Consider the following 23,033-nt stretch of genomic DNA (forward strand, 5'->3'; position numbering starts at 1 on the left):
TCTACCTTTTCCCCTTTTACAACAATTCTATACCAAAAAATGTTGTTTTGAAATAACAAAATATGGTATATTTATGCAGGTTGGGTGATTTTTGATGCACTATTTATCTCAGACACATTTTTAAATGCATGTTTCAAGGTTGTATTATTAAGCTGGTCACAAGCAAGGCCTGAAAAGGAAATAAAGATTTATTGCATTCCACATCCCCACCGACAGGGAGGGAGGGCTCGCCCCGAAGACCAGAGCTTTAAAGCGCATGTGCAGTCCTGTCACATGACCCAGGTCCTTCGGGTCAGTGCTGTTTGGATGCCTGTGCGCATGCCTGAGTTATCAATCGGTGCATGCGCACAGGATTTGACAGGAGGAACGAAGAAGTCACGCAGGCTCGCATTACGAAGATGGAGCCGTAAGTTTTTTATTTTCACAGGAACAGCAGTTTATCGGAACTGCTGTACCTGTGTAGCTTTTTTTTCATAAATATGAGAAATAGTTCAATCCTTGTCAATGCGATAAGGATTGAAAACCAGGGTGGGGGGGCAGTAAGATGCGGTGAGGGATCCGAAGTTCCCTCTACCGCAATGCTCTACCCATAGAGCAGACCTGAAAAATTACACATATGGTAATGTGGCGTACATTACTGTATGTGTAAAAGTATTTTCAATAGTTGTTAAATAGCAGTCCCCATAGACATCTATGGGGACTGCTATGTATTTCGGAAAAAAATGCAAAGCAGCAGATAATGCACTGTTGATAGATTAGGAGCATACTTCAATTTGCATCTATTCCCCAAAAACAGCCGTTAACTCTGAATTGCCATGAAGATCAAGTTTAATGAATAGGCCCCTTTCTCTCTTTGCTCTGCAATAAACGTCACCTGGACTGCTTAATGAAACAGTGTTGAAAAAAGGAACATTGCAGGAACAGGGATTAAAATGAGGGACAGTTGGGAATTACGATTTTTGTACATAATAATAAAAATAATACTGCCCCTTCAGCATTACCAATTAATTCAGTCAGGTACAAAATGCTCGCTTCCCAATATTTAAACTTATCTTCCTACTCAAGTACTCTGGGATAACTGAACTATTTCATTGGAATAAAAAAAACTGCAATAGTAAAATAAACCTGTCGTCAAAGAACAAAATATTTTCTATCGGTTGGAGGGTCAGATAGTATAACGCTGTGACTTCAATAGTACACTAATTGAATAAATATTTTTTATATATTTTTTTCTACTCAGAATTTCGACTATGTGTGAGCAATATTTCTCCTCCCTTTACAAACTTTTAACCAATCTGGTAGTGACTAGTCAATTATGTAGACTCTGTCCTTCTGAGTTTTCCGGCTTCTTTTGTAGAAGTGGCAAAGTGCAATTGGCGGTTATCTGTACAACCAATGACAGAATAGCAGCTCAGATTTTTTTATGCTTGAATAGTTTTGGCATGCAAAGCAGCTATTAAAATGTAATGCATTATGTTTATGTAGCGAATGTATTCTCTGAACAATGCACATTTTACAAACTGCCTATTTTCTGTCTGTAGCAATGGGCTAACAAAATATGGGCGGAGTAAGAGGGAATGAAGTAGTGATTTGTCCACGAACTCCACTATGGTTTGCTTTCCAGCAAGTCGCACAGGAAGAGTTGGTGATAGGGGCGTGCCTTCAGATATATCTGTGGGGAAGTGGGACAGTGCTCCAAGCATAATCGTAGTAATTCTATTTGAATGGGCATGGGTTCGCTGAAATCCATGAGCTTTGTGCTCTTCCTTGGGTTAACACATCTTCTGCTAGTGGTTTGTGACCAAGATGGAGAAGGTAAGCCTTGTAATATTTTCATGCAAGCATTGTCCTGTATCCTAGTGATGTGAAAGCAAGTTAGTTGCAGGTCTAAAAGAAAGGTTTTTGTTTGCATTAGGACTAAAGACCTCTTCCATTATATTCAACTTCAATCATTAGATTGCATCCCAGGTAATGGTATACTAGTCATTACACTGAGTTAATTAATTTTTTTTAAAGAAACCTACACGTTTTCGTTCCAACATAGCAGTGATTTATCAGTGGATCGAGCTATACGATGTCACACAAGGTGTTAAATGTTATTTCAGATCATTCTTTATACAGAAATGCACTATGCTCCAGTGGTTGCAGTTAACTAGCAAATAATGGATTTTTAACAATGAGCTAAATATACTATTGTAGTTTTAAGTGTCGCTAATAGAACCGATATTCATCTCCAGACAGCTCCTCTATAGGCAGTGCATTGGAAATCTAAAATATACAACGACTCACATTGTATGTAGATAAAATAATGTCGGTTTTGGTGGGTTTTTTTTTGTTTTGTTTTTTTTAGTAAAGCCCAAATTGTAATGGTGATAATAAAATACGTCCTAGATACATGCACAATATATCTAATTTAAATTTGGCATTATAATATATAGATCAGTTATGAGCAACCTGGTACACTTCAAGGGCCACATATGCAATCCTCTAACAGTCAAAAGGGCTGCACAATACTTATTATATCAGTAGATAAAGGTAAAACAATACACTTAATTTAAAAAAAAAAAAAAAAAGCAATCACCACATACATGCTAAGTATAGATCCCACATTTAATTGACCTTCAGATTTCTCCACATGCCACTCAAATGCCACTAGTTCCTTAAACACTCCCAGAACTGTCTGGGTGCCTCTTCACCTTATCTCTATTTGCAGTGATTAGTATCAGTGAGAGTATTCATATGAATGGTGTGTAGAACTCCTAAACTTTAGCATGTTTTGGACTTCATTCTGTCAATACTATATGAAATTCCCTCTAGACCTGTTATTTATCTTCTGTAATAGCAAACAAATCAGTCATCCTTTTAACTTGTCTTTATCAGCTTGTCTGATGCTTCATAAAAGTAAATACTTTACTTATAAATAGTTTAGAGGTTTTTTTTTAGGGGGTGTTTGTTTTGTGTTTTTTCTTGAGATACTACATGTCCAGGGTTATGATATAACTCTAAAATGTTTTTAGATACTCGTAGTGTTACAGGTTAGGATGAAATTAAATGAGACTTGATTTGAAGTAATAATTTTCTGGAACCCTCATGCAATGTGCATATGTTTATGTTTGGAAAAGGAAAGGTCACATTGTTCTAAATTCTTCTATATGTTATATTAATTGGCAATCATTCTATTGAGTAATCAGACTACAGAAGGGTCACCAATAATTGCTCTATTGGTAGTATGTGTAATGTGTAGCATATCTTAACACCTACTAGTCTGGTAAACCTGGCACTTTGCTGGATATTGAGTACTAAAACTAAGCTTATTTCTTCTGCTTAAACAAGAACAGCAAAAATGTGATTGTCATTTTACTGTGTGTTAACAATCTTTGTTTGGATGTAGGTTGGTCAGACTTTCATTTTGACTTCTGACCACATTGACCAGTGTGACAGTAGATTAAAGCTATGAACATGGAAGAAACAAAACTATGCACTGTTTGAGAATTGTATGTGTTTGGCTTTTCAGAAACCTACCTTGATGACCAGGAAGTTAAGGAAGAAAATGGAGTCTTGGTGCTAACTGATTCAAACTTTGATAGTTTTGTTGCAGATAAAGATACTGTACTTTTGGAATTTTATGCTCCTTGGTATGTAAACACTTTGATTTTGTAAGAATTTGTGTTTGACATTCTATCAGTCAACCTGATATTTCACTTTTATTGTCTAACCAGCACAGGACAAAAGCTAATTGCTTTTATTGATAAATAAACCATACATTATACTATTCTAAATGGACAGTAATACAACAGCTTTACATACTGTCCTTAAATGAATTAGTTTTTTTTAGTGTGCTCAATTTGATCAATAGAATGTGATAATTGATGTTATAAAGGATGTTCTGTGATATCAGTGAGTTTATAATGTTTGATATGCCCTATATAGTAACATAGTAACATAGTTGATGAGGTTGAAAAAAGACACCAGTCCATCAAGTTCAACCTATTTTGGATCTCCTGCGATCCTGCACTTATATTTGAAATTAATCCAGAGTAGGCAACCACCCATCTGTTTAAATTTTGAAAATCCCCCCAGACTCAATATTGCAATCCAATTTTTACCCTATATCCACTACTATCCTTTATTTTAAATTAACGGTCGTATCCTGGATACACCTTTCCGCTAAAAATTTGTCTAACCCTTTCTTAAACATATCTATTGAATCTGCCATCACAACCTTCCCTGGCAATGAATTCCATATCTTGATTCCTTTGCTGGTTGTGAAATTTCCTCTCCTCTAACCTTATGGGATGACCACGTGTCCTGTGTATGGTCCTTGGGGTAAAAAGTTCCCATGAAAGCTCTCTGTATTGACCCCTAATATATTTGTACATAGTAATCATATCTCCCCTTAGAGGCCTCTTTTCTAAAGTAAACATGCCTAAACTGGCTAACCTTTCCTCATAACTTAATGACTCCATACCCTTTATCAATTTTGTCGCCCTTCTCTGAACCCTTTCTAGTTCCAAATTATCTTTTTTATAGAGTGGTGCCCAGAACTGTACTGCATATTCAAGATGAGGTCTTACCAATGATTTATACAGTGGCAAAATTACACTGTCTTCCCTTGCATCTATGCCCCTTTTTATGCATGCCAATACTTTGTTTGCCCTTGCAGCTGCTGCTTGACATTGAGCACTATTGCTAAGTCTACTGTCTACGAGCACTCCCAAATCCTTTTCCATTATAGATTCTCCCAAATTAATTCCATTTAATTTATAGATTGCGTTCTTGTTTTTGATCCCTGAATGCATAACCTTACATTTATCTGTGTTAAACCTCATATTCCATTTAGCCGCCCAATCCTCCAGTTTATTTAAGTCCCTCTGTAGAGAAGCTACATCTTGCTCTGATTTTATTACCTTACAGAGTTTAGTGTCATCTGCAAAAATAGAAACTTTACTCTCTAAACCATCACCAAGGTCATTAATAAATATATTAAAAAGGAGTGGTCCTAGCACGGAACCTTGAGGTACTCCACTTAAGACCTTTGACCAATTAGAAAATGTTCCATTTATCACAACTCTCTGTTCCCTATTCTCTAACCAGTTTTCGATCCAAGTACAAATTTTGATTTCTAGACCCAGTTCCCTTATTTTGTAAACCAACCTCTTGTGTGGCACTGTATCAAAGGCCTTTGCAAAATCTAAGTAGACCACATCTACTGTCCTGCCCTGGTCTAAGTTCCCACTAACTTCCTCGTAGAAACTAATTAGATTAGTTTGACATGACCTATCCCTCACAAATCCATGTTGATTCCCACTAATAATTTTATTGCGTACCAAGTAATCCTGAATACTGTCCCTTTAAAATACCTTCCAGTAGTTTCCCCACTATTGATGTCAGGCTTACAGGTCTATAATTCTCTGGTTGTGATCTCGTCCCCTTTTTAAACAACGGCACCACATCTGCTATTCGCCAATCCCTTGGTACTGAGCCTGATGAGATTGAATCTCTGAAAATTAAGAATAGCGGTCTAGCTATTTCCGAGTTTAACTCCATAAGGACCCTTGGGTGTATGCCATCTGGACCTGGAGCTTTATTTATCTTAATATTCTTCAGATATGATGGCATCTGTTACAGTTAATGATCTTGCTTGCCTTTGTTTTTTTTTCTTTTTATGAATTATGTCCATGGGTGTCGGGTAACTCAACAGTCCTATTCCCTGTTTTTTTTTTTTTGTTTTTTTTTTTGTTGTTTTTTTTTTTATTTAGCTTTGGACAAAAAGTCCCTTATTTAAACTCTGAGTAAGCTTTGGGCAGAGACTTCTAAAAACTAGAGATTTGACACGGCAGGTCTAAAGCTTGCAGTTGAAACCCATGCATCTGATCTCCTGCTACGGTGACCAGCAGAAGTCTCTGCTATATGAGTTCTGGGATTCTGCTAAATAAAACAAATCGTGGGGGTACCATTGGAAAGTATTATTTTTTGACAATTAAGAGGTTTTAGTACAGGGCTTATTTCAAATGGCAAAAACATCTAACAGCCATCCTGTATAGCATTGCAGAAAAGTGTCTAATAAACCATGGCAATTACTGTTGTGTAACTGAGTATATAAGTTTGCTTATTTATAGTTGCCAACCAGTTTTCATTTATAAAAACAAAATTATATATGTACTTCACTCTGGAGTATCAAATGTTTCATGTGTTGGGATGATTATAAAGTGGATCCGTCACCTACACACAACAGGGGTTTGTAATATGAGGTCTGAACTAGTATGCAGCCTGTCCATTTTCTATGAACCAGGGACATAACTGTGGTACTGCTTGCCTTGTATTTTTGAGGGACACCCCCTAGTGCATTCCCTGAGTACACTTTCATTCAACTCGCAAAATTGATGCCTCTGCCTGTGTAGGTTAAGAGTGTGCTTTATTGTTTGTGTTGCATACATTTTAACCCCTTAATGACCTGGAATTTTAATTCCTGCCACTTTACCAACTATGAAAATATTTCATGGCATACTCTGTTTTTTGTTTTTTTTTGGTGGAGAGTATGGGGGATTCATTTGGCATAATAGAACAAAAACATATTTACTCTATGTGCATTATATAGAATAAACCAGTCAAGAATGGGGGGTGGGGGTGGAAACTCACCATGATTTTTTCATAGTTATATTAGCACAACTATGGTAATTCAGAGGTTGACTCCAAAACGTAACCTACATGTTCTCTTGATTACAAGCATGTTGGCACTTTTGTATAGTATACATATTTGGTAAAGGTATATAGTTTAGTTTTAACTTCATTTAATTAATGGAAGATATGCTGGAACTCGCATAGGGCTTATTTTTCTGTTTGGTTTTACCCTCTTTATATTACTAGATCCCCATTACAACGGACCTATTATTTGGGTATGGGGTATGCCTAGATTGTGTCTAACTCGTCCTTGAGATGCAATTGTGTTCCTGGGTGTCCATAGCCACTCCAGTGCAGTAGTGATAATTCTGCATTGAGGTCACAGTGGTCAGTATGGGAGTTGAGTGTTACTAATTGCGTTCTCGGGACTGGAGTCAAATCTCTTCCAGGGAAACTACCAGATCTGGGGGTAGATGTATTAAGGGTCAATTTCTGCAAGTTGACTGAAATCGTAGAGTTTGTAGTGAAAATTGAAAGTGGCAATGGCTTTAAAGGCATTGTCTTGCCCTTAAAACCATTACCGCTTTAAATATTCACTGCAAACTTTACAATTTCTGGCGACTTGCAGAAATCGGCCCTAATTATTCCCTGGAGTCTTTCATCCATATAATTTTATTCTGAATTAATACCCTTTTGATCTGTAAGGAAGATTAGAGTGAGTACCTAAGTTTAAAGTTAGTGTAATATATAATATACAATATTGTAACTTTTTATTGCATATATTTCTTTTGGTAGGTGTGGACACTGTAAGCAGTTTGCTCCCGAGTATGAAAAAATTGCAAAGTCATTGAAGGACAATGATCCACCAGTACCAGTTGCTAAAATAGATGCAACTGTAGCAACAACAGTTGCTGGGAAATATGACATTGGTGGATATCCCACAATAAAAATTCTAAAGAAAGGCCAGGCTATTGACTATGATGGTGCACGAACAGAAAAAGGTAAGTCATGAATTCCTTAGTTTGCTTGCCACACAATGGACACTGTTAGCTTTTGCACCATTGGACTCATTAGCTTTTACATACCTGTAGTTATTATTAAAGACCAATAATTGATTGTCCGATCCAGTTTCCTAAAGGGAAAATTAATGTGTTTATTTAATAAAACATTATTTTAAGATTGAATTAATGCATGACAGCCAACATGTTTGTATGGCGTTTCAATACTGAATTCTCCACTGATTGTCAGCGAAGGGAAGGTTTTATACCATTTGAGCAATGTAAAACAGTTCACAATTGTGCATAAAGGATAACAGTGTTGTACAATGTTCCAAAAAGAAATCGATTACAATATGCAGTAATCTCTGTCCATTCTGGGTGGATGAAAATGCCGTTTGCTGTTTTCGGTCCCTCACGCAATGTTGACATCTGGCTTTTTTTGGTCATTTAGAACAGGTAACTCTTAAATAGAAATAATTCCAATTACTGAAGTCATATTTAGTCTTAAATTAAAAAGAATTTCACAACAGATATGATGATGACATTTTCCACGATTCTAAAACTAGTACATAATACTTATCGTATGAAGTTATTGAACATTGATTTCAGTCTATCTGAGAATGTTAATCGGTGTCTATTGTTTTCATATGTATTGCTAGTTGTACTGTGTTTACATATGGAACACTGTGAATACAATAAAAGACTGTTTATACTAAATATATGTGCAAATCTAGATTTTTGCATATAGATTAATTTCACTAGTTATAAATGAGACCCTTAATTAACATTCAAAGTAACTAATTTTAACACACACTGAATGAAAGGATAAAAACAAGATTCCTGTATTGGATAAATTACTTATTTATTAAGGGCAGATAGTGTCATAGTAAAATACAATGAATTGAAGATTAAAGATGCAATCATATCGATTCATTAAAAATGACACTTTAACATTACATAATAACCCATGCACATCATTGGATATTATGACACAGAATATTTACTAGCATTGTTTTTTTCCATTACGATCTGCCAGTTGTCTCATGTCTGTGGCTTAATGTTGTTAGCCTAATTGTTTTTTAATCATCATCAACATGTATTTTATGTAGCGCCAGCAAATTTCGTAGCGCTTTACAATTGTGAACAAACAGTAATAAAACAATACTGGGTAATACATACAGACATAGGGGTAAGAGGGCCCTACTCGCAAGCTTACAGTCTATGGGACAATGGGAGTTTGATGCACAAGGGTAAGTGCTACATCATATTGCATATTTTTCAGGTAGAATGCAAAGGTAATTGTACTGAGTGGGCTGTAGGATCAGTCAAACAGCAGTGTTGGTCATAGGATTGTTGTTTTGTGTTAGCTGTGTAAGGGGTGGTAATATGGTAACCTAGGGAGATTAAGATGGTGGTTCAGGAATATCATAAGCTTGTCTGAAGAGCTGGGTTTTCAGAGAATGCTTGAAGGTTGGAAGACTAGAGGAAAGTCTTATTGTGCAATGGAGGGAGTACCACAAAGTAGGTGCAGCCCGGAAAAAAAATAAAAAAAAATATTCCTGTAACCGGAAATGGGATGATGTGATGAGAGACGCAGAACGGAGGTGTCTTGTTCGGAGATATTTTGAGATAAGTGAGGAGATGTATGTTTGTGCAATTTTCTCGATGGCCTTGTTTGTTAGTGGATTAATTTTTATATTGGGTTATTTGAAAAACAGGCAAGCAATGTAGAGACTGCCAGAGTGGCTTAGTAGAGGAAGAACAATTTGCAAGAAATATCAATTTAGCCGCTACATGCAAAATAGGTTGTAGGGGTTTGAGTCTTATTTTTGGAGGACCAGTAAGTTGGGAATTGCAATAGTCAATGCGGGAGATGAGTGCATGAATTAACCTCTTTGCGCAATGGGATTGTACGGTGGGGTCTCTAGACTTCAAAGTCAACCTCTCAAGACTGGCAAGACAGTCCTTACGTTGGTGGCAGCTCCCAGACATGAGAAAACAAGGTGTGACTCTCTTGGAACCAGACTGGTGTGTCCTTGCCACAGACGCCAGTTTAGTAGGCTGGAGTGCTCACATGCAAGCTATGGTCATGCAGGGCACTTGGCGAGACGAAGAGAGATTTCTTTAAGGAAACATCTTTGAGAGCGGTCTGGTGTGCGATCCAGTACTTCCAGCCCTATCTATGAACCAAGCATCTGCGAGTGTTCTCCGATAACAAGACTGTGGTGTCCTTTTATAAACAAGCAAGGTGGTACCAAGAGCAGGGCAATGTTGGCCGAAATAACCGCATTAATGGAATGGGCAGAGGCAAACCTGAAATCTCTCTCGGCCCTTCACGTTGCAGGCAAAGACAACGTAGTGGCGGACTACTTAAGCAGGCACCAAGTCCACCCAAGAGAGTGAGAGCTGCACGAAGAAGTTTTTCAACTTATACAACGCAGATTTGGAGCAACACAGTTGGACCTGCTGGCCACAGGAAGCAATGCCAAGGTACCCCTCTTCTACTCCTGCTACAGAGACAATAGGGCCCTAGGGATAGATGCCCTGTCAATGCAGTGGAACTTCAAGCTGGGATACGTGTTTCTGCCCTTTCCAGTCATCCCTCAGGTACTCCGAAAAATAAGGAAAGAGAAGGTGGAGGTGATAGCAGTCCTCTCGGCGTTAGGTTGTGATAAACCTGTAGAATAAAATCTGTAGTGTGTGTGTGTATGTATGTATGTGTGTATGTATGTGTGTGTGTGTGTATATATATATATATATATTTTAACCCGTGCATGATACTCATGCATTCTAGTCAAATCAAGCTACTTAAGGTGTTAAAAAGGTTCTTGTCATGCATTTGGGCCTAGCCCAGGCCTCCTCAGTGGAAGAGCGTTACTTCCCGACCTAAGCGCCCTTTTTTAACGTGGTTTTGTCCACATGTCACCACCTCATCATTCTTCTCCATCACCTCATCCTTCATTTTCATCGCCACATCTATCCAGATGTCTATCCAGACACAGGGATCTCTCTCAGCGGTCCTGAGTATCACACTCCTCTCACTCTGTCACCCCTGGCAACCACCAACCACTCCCCACTGTCACCCCTGGCAACCACCAACCACTCCCCACTGTCACTTCTTATTCAAGAAATATATATATATATATATTTATTTTTTTGAATCTTTATAAACACTTTTAACAATTAACAAATTAAAAACATCTTAGTATACCAAATTTCAGCCCTTTTTGAATTTTTTTTTTTTTCCACACACTAAGAATTTAGTAGGTCAGTGTATAACTCCGCCCAGCAGGTGGCGCTGCAGCTTGGTTTTATTTTTTCCACACACAGACTAACACACGCCACTAGACATTTATATTATAGATATATATAATGTGTGTTTTTAATGACGCTAGTATATAGTATTTTGGTCACCGTTTGATTTCGGTCTCTTCTTCCAGTGTTTTCAAGCACTGAAGAGGTTACAACTGAAACCATTCTTGGCCCCTTGGGACCTTAATGTTGTCTTGGACGCCTTAACAGCTTATCCTTTTGAACCCTTGCAAGACATCTCTCTCAGGTGTCTCACTCTGAAGGTGCTCTTTCTGGTGGCAATCACTTCGGCTCGTCGAATAGGGGACATACATGCGTTATGGTGTGAAGAACCCTTCCTGAATATCTATGAAGATAAAGCAATTTTGAGGACGAATCCGGATTATCTACCCAAGGTTGAATTGGTTCTGCCATCTCTCTACCCTCATCCCACTAATAGTGACGAAACCTGTCTCCATACTCTAGACCTGGTGAGGGCTATATCTACATACATCATAAGGACAAAAAAATCTGAGGAAGACAAAGCAACTATTTGTACTTCCTGAAGGTCCTCGCAAAAGACATGCCCCATCCAAACCCACATTGACAAAGTGGATCGGAGAAGTGATTGCACAGGCCTACAGGGGAGAAAGGGCGGAAAATACCTAGGATACTGAAGGCACATTCAACTAGGGCGGTAGCGACCTCCTGGGCACATAGAATCCATGCATCGGCAACCGACATCTGTAAGGCAGCTGGATGGTTGTCAATGCACACTTTCTCTAGCCATTATCTTGACGTTTCAGTCTTTAAAGAGACACTGTTTGGGAGAAGGATTCTTCAACAAGCGCTGTAAATAAATTATCTGTTTGACCGTATTAAGGTGTTGGTTTTATTGCCCTCCCGATTATTGTACTGCTTTGGTATATCCCATTGTGTGGGCTGCCATGGAGTAGGGAAAGGAAAATTGAGAATTATACTCACCGTTAATTTCATTTCCTTGAAATTCTCCATGGCAGCCCTATATTTTCCCACCCTTATGTATAAGATGACTTGGGAAGTTACGAAAGACACCATGGAGAGGGAGGAGTTGCCTTATATAGGGGCCATGTGAGACAAAATTCTTCCTGTCTACACTCGGTGATCAGGGGATTAACCCATTGTAAGAGCTGCCATTAAGTATGTCAAGGAAAAGACAATAATAATTCTCAATTTTCATGCGATGTCATCTGTGTCCCTGTATGCAACATGACTTGTTAACACATGTGCAAATACATATTTTCAATAAAGTCTCATTTAAGTACTGATGTGCCATGTATCCATTTCTTAAATTCTGTATTATCTACCAGTATGTTATTTTTGCCTGTTTTATAGGGGTGTAGTACCTAAGGGTAACCTAATATCCCTAACACCACTAACCCCTAAAATAGTACTTGCCTGTCATAAATGACAGGTGGCTCTGGGCATCGCCGCCTTAAAGGGCAGTCGCGCTTGAGCATGATGTCCTTTTCGGAAGACAGCGAGTCGTCATCTGAAGACATCTGCATTCCAGCGTTGTCAGTACTGTAAATAGATACTACACCCCTATTATGGCCATTGTAAAGCATATGGGATAAGTCCTTAGGTTCAGTACACCTGTGTACACCTTGCATCTGTTCCAAAGCATTTGTTAACTTTATAGGCCTTTTATTTCACTTCCACCAAAGAAACCAGAATTTGTTTCCAATTTTCTTTTTATTTTCCAACACATAAAAGATTTGTATAAACAGAGGTTTCATAGTTCTTATGATTACAGCATTCAATGATTGATACATATCTATAAAACTATAAATGTCTCACAATAAACCTCTACATAATCAAAACTATACATATAGCATGCAGATTAACTATTGTCAACCCAATATAACCTTTGGTAAAGGGCATACATATAGGATCATGTATGTGTGTGTATATGTGAATATATATATGTATGTGTGTGTGTATATATATATATATATATATATATATATATATTATAATTTCTGTGTTGTAGCTAGTAATATATTTACAGAAAGAAAAATGTGTTATCAACTGTTTTGCTAATTGTTATTGTTAATTATTAACACCGTTTACTAACAAGTTTGAGAGAGTTTTTAATATCCAATTTTTTTATTTTTTTTTTAATGTTCCCTTCAACTTCTCTTGCTCCTCTTTCAAATCTGTCCACCTTCCGTATCTGGAATTTGTTGGTTTGTTTTTTGTTTTTTTTTTTTAGCTAAGTTTCTTGTAGCATCTAATCCACATGTGCACTTTTATATCCTTTTGATAATTTTTGTCATGTTGGTCCAGCACTTTGACTATGATCTCCTTTCCCCTCTGATTAATTGGTTTGGCTCTTTTAACCTGTTCAGTGAACATCCCTTCTCCTACTCCCCCTCTCCACTCCTCCTTCACTATCTATATTTATTTTATTTCTCTCCCTCAATGTTCTGCTGTACTGCTGGAGACAGTCTGGTTGTTTATCTAGATGTTTACCGTGCATATGTGGGCGTTAACAATTGGTATATACCAATTACAGCAGCTCTAGCTGCATAGTGGGCAAACGTTAATTTGCCAGTAGCGGTCGTCCGCAGTGATTGTTCCTGCTCAGCATTGAGATTGTTGCCGTTTTGGTACTTTATGAACAAATTTCACAATTTATATACCTCTTGTCATTGCTATTATAGCAAGGTAAGTACTTTATTACATCAGACTTTGTTTAGATATAAGTGATGTAGATGGAAATATTAAAATACATTGGGGGTTTTTCTTCACTTTTTTTTTTTTTTTTTAAAGAAATTTAATCATGGCATCTGAAAAAAATGTGGCGCTCATGAAGGATTTCATTGAGGCCTACAGATCCCATCCCTGCTTGTGGCAATCCAAGTCAAAAGACTACTCAAACAGGCAGAAGTGGTTGAGGCTTATGAAGAGATGGTGAAAGTAAGCCTTCCCCATTATCCAGAAGCTAATGCAGATTGGATCAGAGGGAAGATCAAAAACATGAGGACTGTGTTCAATAAGGAACTCAATAAGTCAGAGGCATCAAAAAGACTTTGACTTCCTGGGGTTCACGAAAATAATGAATGCTTCAAATATTTATTTACATATTGGTAAAATTGAGTGTTTCAATATAACCTAGAATGTCAATGTACATACATTATAACATGTCATTCTGCTATGATATGACACCCTCACCGTTTACCCTGACCTGACCTTTTTGCTGACATTTCTCATTTGGGAAGATTCCAGGGCTATCGGCCCTACCACTTCCTCAACTTCTACAATATGCTCTAAAGTAGAAGTTGCGTACACTGGGGCTTTTCCACCTGAGATAGTTGTGTAGGACACAACATGCCATCACCATCTTGTCAGTTTTGTCAAGGCAAGGATTCATGGCAGTATGAAAAATCTTAAATCTGTTACTCAATATGCCAAAAAGCATTCTCCACTCACTACTCGCCTTGATCTTGATAATTTATAATTAAATATTCTCCTTTCTGGTGTCGCTACTTTTGGGGGGTAAGGTTTTAAAATATTGCTTGCTTCATCAGCCGCAAATACAAAATTAAGACCTCATTTAGTTTAGGTATGTGTTTGGCAAATTCAGTGTATTGGTTTTACGTTTGTCATAGAAGGGCATCTGTTCCAATTCCCTACCATCTAACACTTTGACATTTTTTCCAATGTCCATGAATATAAATTCAGATTTTGCTTCTACTACGGCCATCAGGATAATACTGAAGAACCCTTTGTAGTTGTAGAAATAGGAACCACTATTGGAGGGTCACATAATTCAGACATGTTTGCCATCTATGGCCCCGCCACAGTTCGGGAAATTCCACAATTTGTCAAATTATTCTGGGATAACTTGCCCTTCATCAACTTTCAATGAGAACTGAAAAACGATTTTTGTATTGTTAAATCAATAAATGTATATATTGTTATCAAGTTAGCTTTTTAAACTTGTATTTTCATTATACAGCCACCTATTTTTTCATTGAGGAGGGATTGTATGATGTGGTAGATAATCCGGTGGAGATGCTGCCTCCCACCCAGCAACAACGGCAACAAATCTGGCAGGAAGTGGGAAGAAGAGGGCATGGGAGCTGGAACACACTAAAGTCCTGATTCATAGAATCCTAGACTTGGCAAACAAGCTGATTGAGGATGACGAGCATGACCTGATAGTGTAGCAATAGATCAAAAACTCAAATGTCTGCAAGTCGACAACAGGCTAGAGGCAGTATGTTTGATTATGGATGTGCTCTATAGGGCACAGAGGTGGAAGGCACACAGTACACTGGCTTGAAAAGGGTTCCATAACCCCCCGAGCCAAAGGCAAGACTTTTTCAGGCCAGCCCTGTCCCCTCATTTGCTGCCACTCCCTCCCCACTGGCAACATTGCGTGATGGAAAGACAGTCCAGTACTCTTTTTGCCTGTAGTATTTCAACACCAACCAACAGTGGCAGTATACTTCAATACAGTGGAAGTAATTCCTACTTAGAAAATGTTGACCTTTACCTTTTTAGAAGATGTGTGACTTTATCATATTATTCTTGTAGAACTTGTACAATGCCTTACAAGACTCTGGAATAATCAGACCCAGAGCTTGCTGTAAAATAGCGGTGCTGTAATTGAGATCAGCCAGTAGCCAAAAATCGGAGAGTAGCAACTAATCTCTGCACTCAGATATACATATCCTCCTTTTGGATGAGTGGGGTGACAGGTTGAAGCAGCTCCTAGAAATGTCTGATCATTCATCCGCAGGAAAGTCATAAGGATGCTTGTCCCATATCTCCTGTAGCAGTGGCATATGCGAAAAGGAGTCTCTCCTCCGCAACCAGTCTTTGGTCCTACAACTGTGTTTATGCCTTTTCCTTACCCTATGGTTAATTGCTTGCAGCTTTGTTGACATGGCAATAAGCAGGAGATTTTTGTTTATTTGACAAAATAATTTATAGCAAAAAATCCTACCTTGTGTACAGTTGTGAAGGGAGTTAACTGAACGTGCACGATACACAAAGCAATGAATGGTGATGCTAGTTTCAATTCCTGAATATTTGGATGCTGTGAGGATCAGCTCATTATTTAAACTGGGTTTACGTATTGCTACAGGGACCTCAGATATTAGTAGAGTGTGTATGGAATTACGATTGTTTGAGCAGATGTTTGAGGGATCAAAAACACTGATCGGACAGCAAATCATGTAAGCATGAATTGGCATTCTAATCTGGACTTTCAGCCATTGGTAAAATTGTTACAGATATTCCATCTGATGAACCCAGCTTTACAGGTTATTCATTTAAAAAAAAAAAAAAAAATTAAAATGAAGGGTAATAGACCTGTTGGATCTACCGTTCATTGCAAAGCAGAAAGAAAATGTAATCCATTTATTAGCGGTCAGTAAGGAAGTGTCTAAGAATGGGAAAGAGAGCTGTGGCTGGTTCACTTATAAATAACTTATTGTATACATTTATTTAAAGGAAATGGCGCAGGACGTTTATATAATTGCAGATGTACTGGTTTTGTTGTATCGTGTGGCACTTTGTATAGACAAGGCATTCATTTCTGAGGTAAATGTCTAACGCAGTAAGCATTTGTTTGAGGAATCTGTTGTGTAACTTCAAGACAAAGTCCTCATTAAGGCCTATTAAGTATATTCATGTGAGTAGCCAACATGTTCGTTTTTAGTCTAAATGCACCACAGGTTACTGGTGTTCCTGAGTAGCCTTTTGTCCAGTGTGTTAGAACCTGTCTGAACATTGAAAATAGCACGTGATATAGGATATCCGTTAAGTGTACATTTTGTTAAGTATAAATTGCATTAAATGCTATGTTTGGAGAAACATATTGCATCCTGATACTAAAAATAACTCTGACATCTTGGGACCAGCAAAAAGTTCAGGGGGCTGGCTTACACCCTGATAGGCTGTGTCCAAAACTGTATAAAACAGCACTGGTTTGTACTGAAATGTATCATTATTGTTCCATCTGACTTTCTGATCACTGGTACCTTCAACTAGTGTGAAATGTCCTTATCAGGACAATTGAGCAAATAAACATCACTTGCTTCAAGATCCTGCTTCGACAACTTCTTCCCTGCTGTATTTCCTGTGACCTACAGATTAGACCTAAATCTAATCTGTTTCTGGCTGTTCTGAGGTTTGGACCCAGCTTTCCAGTACCACCGCTCTGCCCACTACCCAGCAGCTCTGGCTAGTGTGATAGGACAGGAGGATTCATCCACAGCAACCCTGATCTCTAGGAAGAGGTCAGGGGTAATAGCCCAGGTGCACCAGCAAGGGGGTACACTAGCAGCAACTGTTACCCAGAGGAATGTGGTTCTGGATGCCATGAAGCCGTTCAGTGGTGGCAGCAGCTTAAGCCCCTCCTACTGAGGTTAGAGGGCGCATTTGGGATAAAGAAAGGGAATGGTGGCAAAGTAAGCTCAGCCGGTTCCCAACAACAACAGACAGGGTGGCATAGGTGGTCCATCCTCTCACATTCTGAGCTGAAGAGGGGCAACATCTGACTGCACGTTTCTTATTTTGACAATTGTATACATTAAAATGGGGAAAACACTCATAGGATAAAAACATTTTGCATAGTTAACTTGATGCAATTGGTGCAACCGCATAAATGTACCCCTAACAAATAATGTACTAGTGAAGTTCTCAATTATATTATATTATATATTTTGTAATCCTGTACTCTGACATCTGATGCCGATACAGTACCCAGGGTTCTTCTTAAGGAGCTCAGTTTTAGGTGTATCCATATGCCTCATTTCCGCAAGCTGATAGAGAAAAAAAGAAGCGTATTTGCGTCTAAATGTAAAGTCCGATGTTTGTTACAAATAGGGTAATGTGGAAATGCTCATGAGAGAATAATATTGTATTAATAAAAAGAATCTCTCTATGCCAATGGTAGTACGTTGGGATTGAGCAGGAAAAAATCTCCAAAATAACAGTACATTTTGGGGAAGTCATTTTTCAAACAATAAAATCTCTCAAACCTTTACTTTAAATATTATTAGTGAATTAATAGCAATGCATATTGAGAACACATGACTAATTATCTTGTTGGAGGTAGAAAAGGTCGTATTCTCTAGCAACCAATTAAACATTATCTTCTAATCTGCACTGCTAAAAAAAAGTAGGAAGGAAAAAAAACATTATTGGTGGTTATGTGGAGCATTACATTTTTAAAATATAAATCTGACCAATATGTGAAAAAGCAGTGCAGTAAACTTGAGTGAACCTCTTTTTGATGGACAGAGGATGGTGTAGCTGTTTTAATAAACAAAACTGTAAACAAGTTTGGGTAAATTTAAAAATAAGACACGTTGTGGCTGAACTTTAAAACAACATATAGTTTGTTTATCCTAAGGTTACATATTTTAACTTCTTTTAAAGCTGCGACACATCCAGCCAGTTCTAGTGACACATGTCATTACATACAGTGGTCTAGAATCACTGATCTAACCTTTTGGCTGCATATAAATTGAATTGTGGCTTAGGGAATGATGATCAGCATAAATCTGAACATTAGAATAGTGGGTGTGCTGAGCTTTGTGATCTAACTAAAATGGGATAATCCATTGCTAACTGTATCACACTTATAGTGATAAATGTAACTTTTCGTTAATGTAAATAAAAGGGCATGATTGATCTATGAAACCACCACGAGGCTGTAGGAACGAGTGATAAATTATTCAATATAACCAGATTAAAAATATGTTGTAAACTTTTTTTCTTTTTTTTTTTTTTTTTTTTGTTACAGAAATTGTGGCAAAAGTGAAAGAAGTATCCCACCCAAATTGGACAATGCCTCCTGAAGCAACAATTACATTAACTGGAGAAAACTTTAATGAGATGGTAGACGATGCAGATATCATACTTGTTGAATTTTATGCACCCTGGTAAGTGCTAAAAACCTCTTTAAACTGAGGGGTAAATATATCAATCAGCAGGCTTTGCATTAAATAAAATTTCTGTTTTAAATACCAACATATTACAAATGGTGATTTGCCATGTAACTTTTTGTCCATAGACAAATTATTCTCCTTGTCCATTCATGAACTTGGTCACCAAAAAAATGGATTTTAGCTACATACTGCAAACAGTTTTGATCACCCACTGTAGTTTTATGGACAAGGAGACAAGCCGTTCTCCCCCACCCTTTTCCCCCTGGTTTGTTGGAGGCAGAGGAAAAATAATAAAGGCTAATCCCATATCCAGACCAGTATTCTAAACTCTGCTGGTATAAAATATTCTAGACATGATGGGCCTTGTTATAGCTTAGTTTATACCAATCAGTCTGAAGCCAGTTCTAGGCCAAAAGTTCCAAACGTGAGCTCCTTTATTTTCTGCATTGTGAATGAGACAATGCAATTGAACAGTCATGTATACCCTTCTTGGTACTTGGCAGTTTTTAGTAACACACCCTATTTTAGGACTATCTGCTCCTCCCATCCCTATATAGAATTTGACCTTGCAGGGTTCCACAACACATCATTTTTATTTTTTTCTAGTTTTCTTGTACCTTGGTACAGTCAAGCACAAAGAATGTCTTATCTCCATCTGTTAGGAACAGTGGATGAGACTATTATTCTTCCCTGCAAGATATTAACTGGAATTAACTGTTTAAAGTAGAAATATATGTATATTTGTGTGTGTGTGTGTGTGTATATATATATATATATATATATATATATATATATATATATATATATATATATATATATATATATATATACCTGCCTAGTGGCGTGTGTGGGGGGGAAAAAACCAAGCTGCAGCGCCACCTGCTGGGCAGAGTTATACACTGACCTATATATTTCTTGAAGGAGAAGTGACAGTTGGGAGTGGTTGGTGGTTGCCGGGGGTGACAGTGGGGAGTTTTTAACACCTTAAGTAGCTTGATGAAGGATGAGGTGATGGAGAAAAATGATGAGGTGGTGACGTGGACAAAACCACGTTAAAAAAAGGGCGCTTGCGTCAGGAAGTAACGCTCCTCATCCAAATTATCTGACAATTTTTTTTTTTATTTTTTTTTTTTACCTACTTGAGGAAGGAATACTGAATAACTTCATCTCATGATCTCTTTTCCCAATTATGAAACAGGCTCTTGGGGAATATATTTACTTCCATGGGGATATTTCTGGGTCTACTTTCAAGGTATTTGGTGATCCTTACCACAGGGGCTACTTTAGCTATTAGAGGTGCAGGCAATTGCACCTCTCTTTGGCAACCAGGCATAGGCACCATTACCACAAAACTAGTTTAGTCCTCTAGGAAGAGGTTGTCCTCTTGTAGAAGCATACCCATACATATTGCCCAAAAACATTTTGGGGTTATTACCTTCATCTGTGTACTGACTCTTTTATTATAGACATCTTGAATTTTTATATAGCTATCGTATACAGTCTTCCATGGAAGTCTAAAGGGAAAACCGGAATCTCTGCCATTCTGACTGTATCAAAAATTCTCACCACTCTACCTCTTTTGAATTACCATCCCTTTCATATTCATGTGGCCAAAACTTTCTCACATGTCTTATAAAACCTGTTCAGTTATACCTCATACAGTAGACTGGTGGGCCATTAGCAATTATTAGTGGGACTTTCAATGGGGTGAATATCATTCATCTGTTAGCCACATAGGCTCAAGGAACATTTCTCCAATCAATTTTCATAATTTATCCGCAAGATAACGGGATTTCCACCAGGGGAATACCATCCATAGCATTTAAAGAAACGTGTGTTTGATTCATAGTCTTGGCAACCTTTGTCTGTATCTGTAATACAGAGTTCTCTCCAAAGGAGTGGCCATAATACTCCTTCTTTTTTTTTTTTTTTTTTTTTTTTTTTTAGTTTTTGTTTGTCTCAATATCAGAAGACAAAAGGCAATTATCCTTTTCACGGCAGGGCCCATTCTGAGCCCCCAGTTGTAGCCTGTTGTCGTCTTAACGTTGGTGGCATTATGTCACCAAAAAGGAACTGCAGGATTGAGCATATCTTGGCTGTAGGACAGGATTTTGTCCGATTTGAGCCAATAGTTTTAGGAAGGGTTACTTTCTTACAGTGAGAGGCTTGTTAACTTTCATGGCAGTAGATAATAAAGTTCTTATTACCATGTCTCCCGATATCATGGAGTGCAATATGAAAGGCAGCTTTGGTTGTGTGCCTATCACATGCTTGCAACTCCTTCAAATGATTAGTCGTTTTTATCAGATATTTTCCTGTCACATCTTACCCTGTAATCAAGTCAATGGCTGGGCGTAAAACTAGATTAGGGAGTTTTCCAAATAAGATTTCATATTGGGAGTTGTTCAGGGACCCTTTTAGCGTTGTTCTGATAGGAAAAGGTAGGACCTGTCTGTTGGGTCTTTTTGCCAAGTTTAATTTTGCTAGATCCATTGTATCTTTCAATTTTCTCACTAGCATTTGGGTGATAGGGGTTAAACTGCATACCCCCTAAAAGATAAAACATCTTTTTAAACACAAGTCCAGTAAAATGGGTGCCTTGATCAGATGGGATAAACTGTGTTATCCCATACCTGTATCCAAATTCTTGCACAATTTGTTTTGCGGTTATACTAGCAGTATGTGACACAGTGAGAGAGGCCTCAATCCACCTTGAAAACAAATGTACGCTTGCCAGTACATACCGTTACATTATCATCTTAGGAAGTTTGATGAGGTCAAGTTGTATTGCCTAAAAAGGTGCTTCAGCAGATGGGAGATGAGAAGGTTATGTATGCACTGGCCTGCCTGAATTGCTCTTCAAACATATTAGGCAGCTCTCACAATGTTTAGTAGTAAAGGTGGAGAATCCAGGGGCAAACCAGTAGGTCTATTAGAATTACCATGCCCATCTTGTCTACATGGGTTAATGCGTCTGACAGTTCAGACAGTGTGGGTAGGAGGGACTTGGGTGCTCTTCTTTGCTGCACCTCAATACTTGGGCATTAGTGATACATCCCCTATCCTTTCATTGGGCGATTTCCTGTCGAGAAACAAGCCAATTGCATCGATATTAAAGTTAGTTCCATAGGCGGGTAAAAACGTATTCTGGTGTCCCATAGCTGCCAAAACAGGCATAATTTCTTTCTCAGGGGCAGTGGGCAAATCGGGGTGCAATATGTCCTTCTTTTTTTTTTTTTTTTGTCTTTGTTTTTTTGGTTTGTTAGTTATCACTATGGTCTGTGTGCTACATACAGGTAGGTATGACACTGTGCTTTCTGAAGCCAACTAGTATAAGCTTTCCATTATTTTACAGCTATCCCCAACGCAGTCTTTAATTGTCCCAAAATTTGAAGGTCAAATGAACCTGTTGTTGGAAAGTTAGCATGGCTTTGAGTAATTTTATTCTATTTGCTGTCCCTGGTGTCCCCTCTGGCAGTTCCATCAATGCTTAGCTTTCCCACATTTTGTGAACCGCAAAAAATCTTTATACACCAGCAACTTGTCAGACAGGAGTGTCTGTGTCCTGGTAGGACGTTGCCCAAGTTAGCTCTGCACTTACCAGAACTTTGATACTGCAACCAATAAGAGGGCTTTCTACTCCCTATTAAACAATCACATGTGTGCATGCTCTGCTATCTGGGTCTTCTGGTGACTTTGACGGTAGGTGAGAAAATTCCCTAATCTGTCATCTGACTGTGTCAGCTGCCAAACAGATCATGAAATTGCAAATGACCTTTTTCACACACGAACGCCGTTAAGATTGCTTACTGGCTCCTCATTGATCGGGAGAAAGTTATTTCCTCGTCTCCCCACAAACACACTTCTTTCTTGTCACACTCGGGGGTCTCCTTTCATTCAACAGATGTTTCAACAATGCAAGACTCATAAAAACGTATTAGTTAGACACAAACTCTGATGGCACAAAGAGTAAAACTGATATCTGCTGTTGTGTATTAATAAAAGAACATTTTCAGTCTTGCCCAGAGAAGCCAGGGTCGTTTTCCAACTATGACAGTATCTCTAAAATTAAACAAAACTTTCTCATAAATCAGGAAGTGGAATAAAAGATAATAATGCTTACCTTTTAATTACAGCCACAGTGAATTTCTGCAATTTCTGTCCTACATTTAGG

The 23,033-nt window shown here is 38.1% G+C and overlaps 1 protein-coding gene across 1 annotated transcript in view; it reads left to right on the forward strand.

Annotated features, from left to right (window-relative positions):
- Positions 1-1,663: 1,663 nt before the first annotated feature.
- The window catches only part of PDIA4 (protein disulfide isomerase family A member 4), a 31,497-nt gene continuing 10,127 nt past the window's right edge, over positions 1,664-23,033 (forward strand). Inside the window, exons 1-4 of the mRNA XM_075212720.1 lie at positions 1,664-1,815; positions 3,515-3,635; positions 7,417-7,622; positions 18,715-18,853. Coding sequence (XP_075068821.1) covers positions 1,725-1,815; positions 3,515-3,635; positions 7,417-7,622; positions 18,715-18,853 — 557 coding nt within the window. The 5' untranslated portion in view covers positions 1,664-1,724. The remainder of the gene's footprint in view (positions 1,816-3,514; positions 3,636-7,416; positions 7,623-18,714; positions 18,854-23,033) is intronic.

The sequence above is a fragment of the Mixophyes fleayi genome, chromosome 5 (assembly GCF_038048845.1).
Source record: "Mixophyes fleayi isolate aMixFle1 chromosome 5, aMixFle1.hap1, whole genome shotgun sequence".
Lineage (NCBI taxonomy): Eukaryota > Metazoa > Chordata > Amphibia > Anura > Limnodynastidae > Mixophyes > Mixophyes fleayi.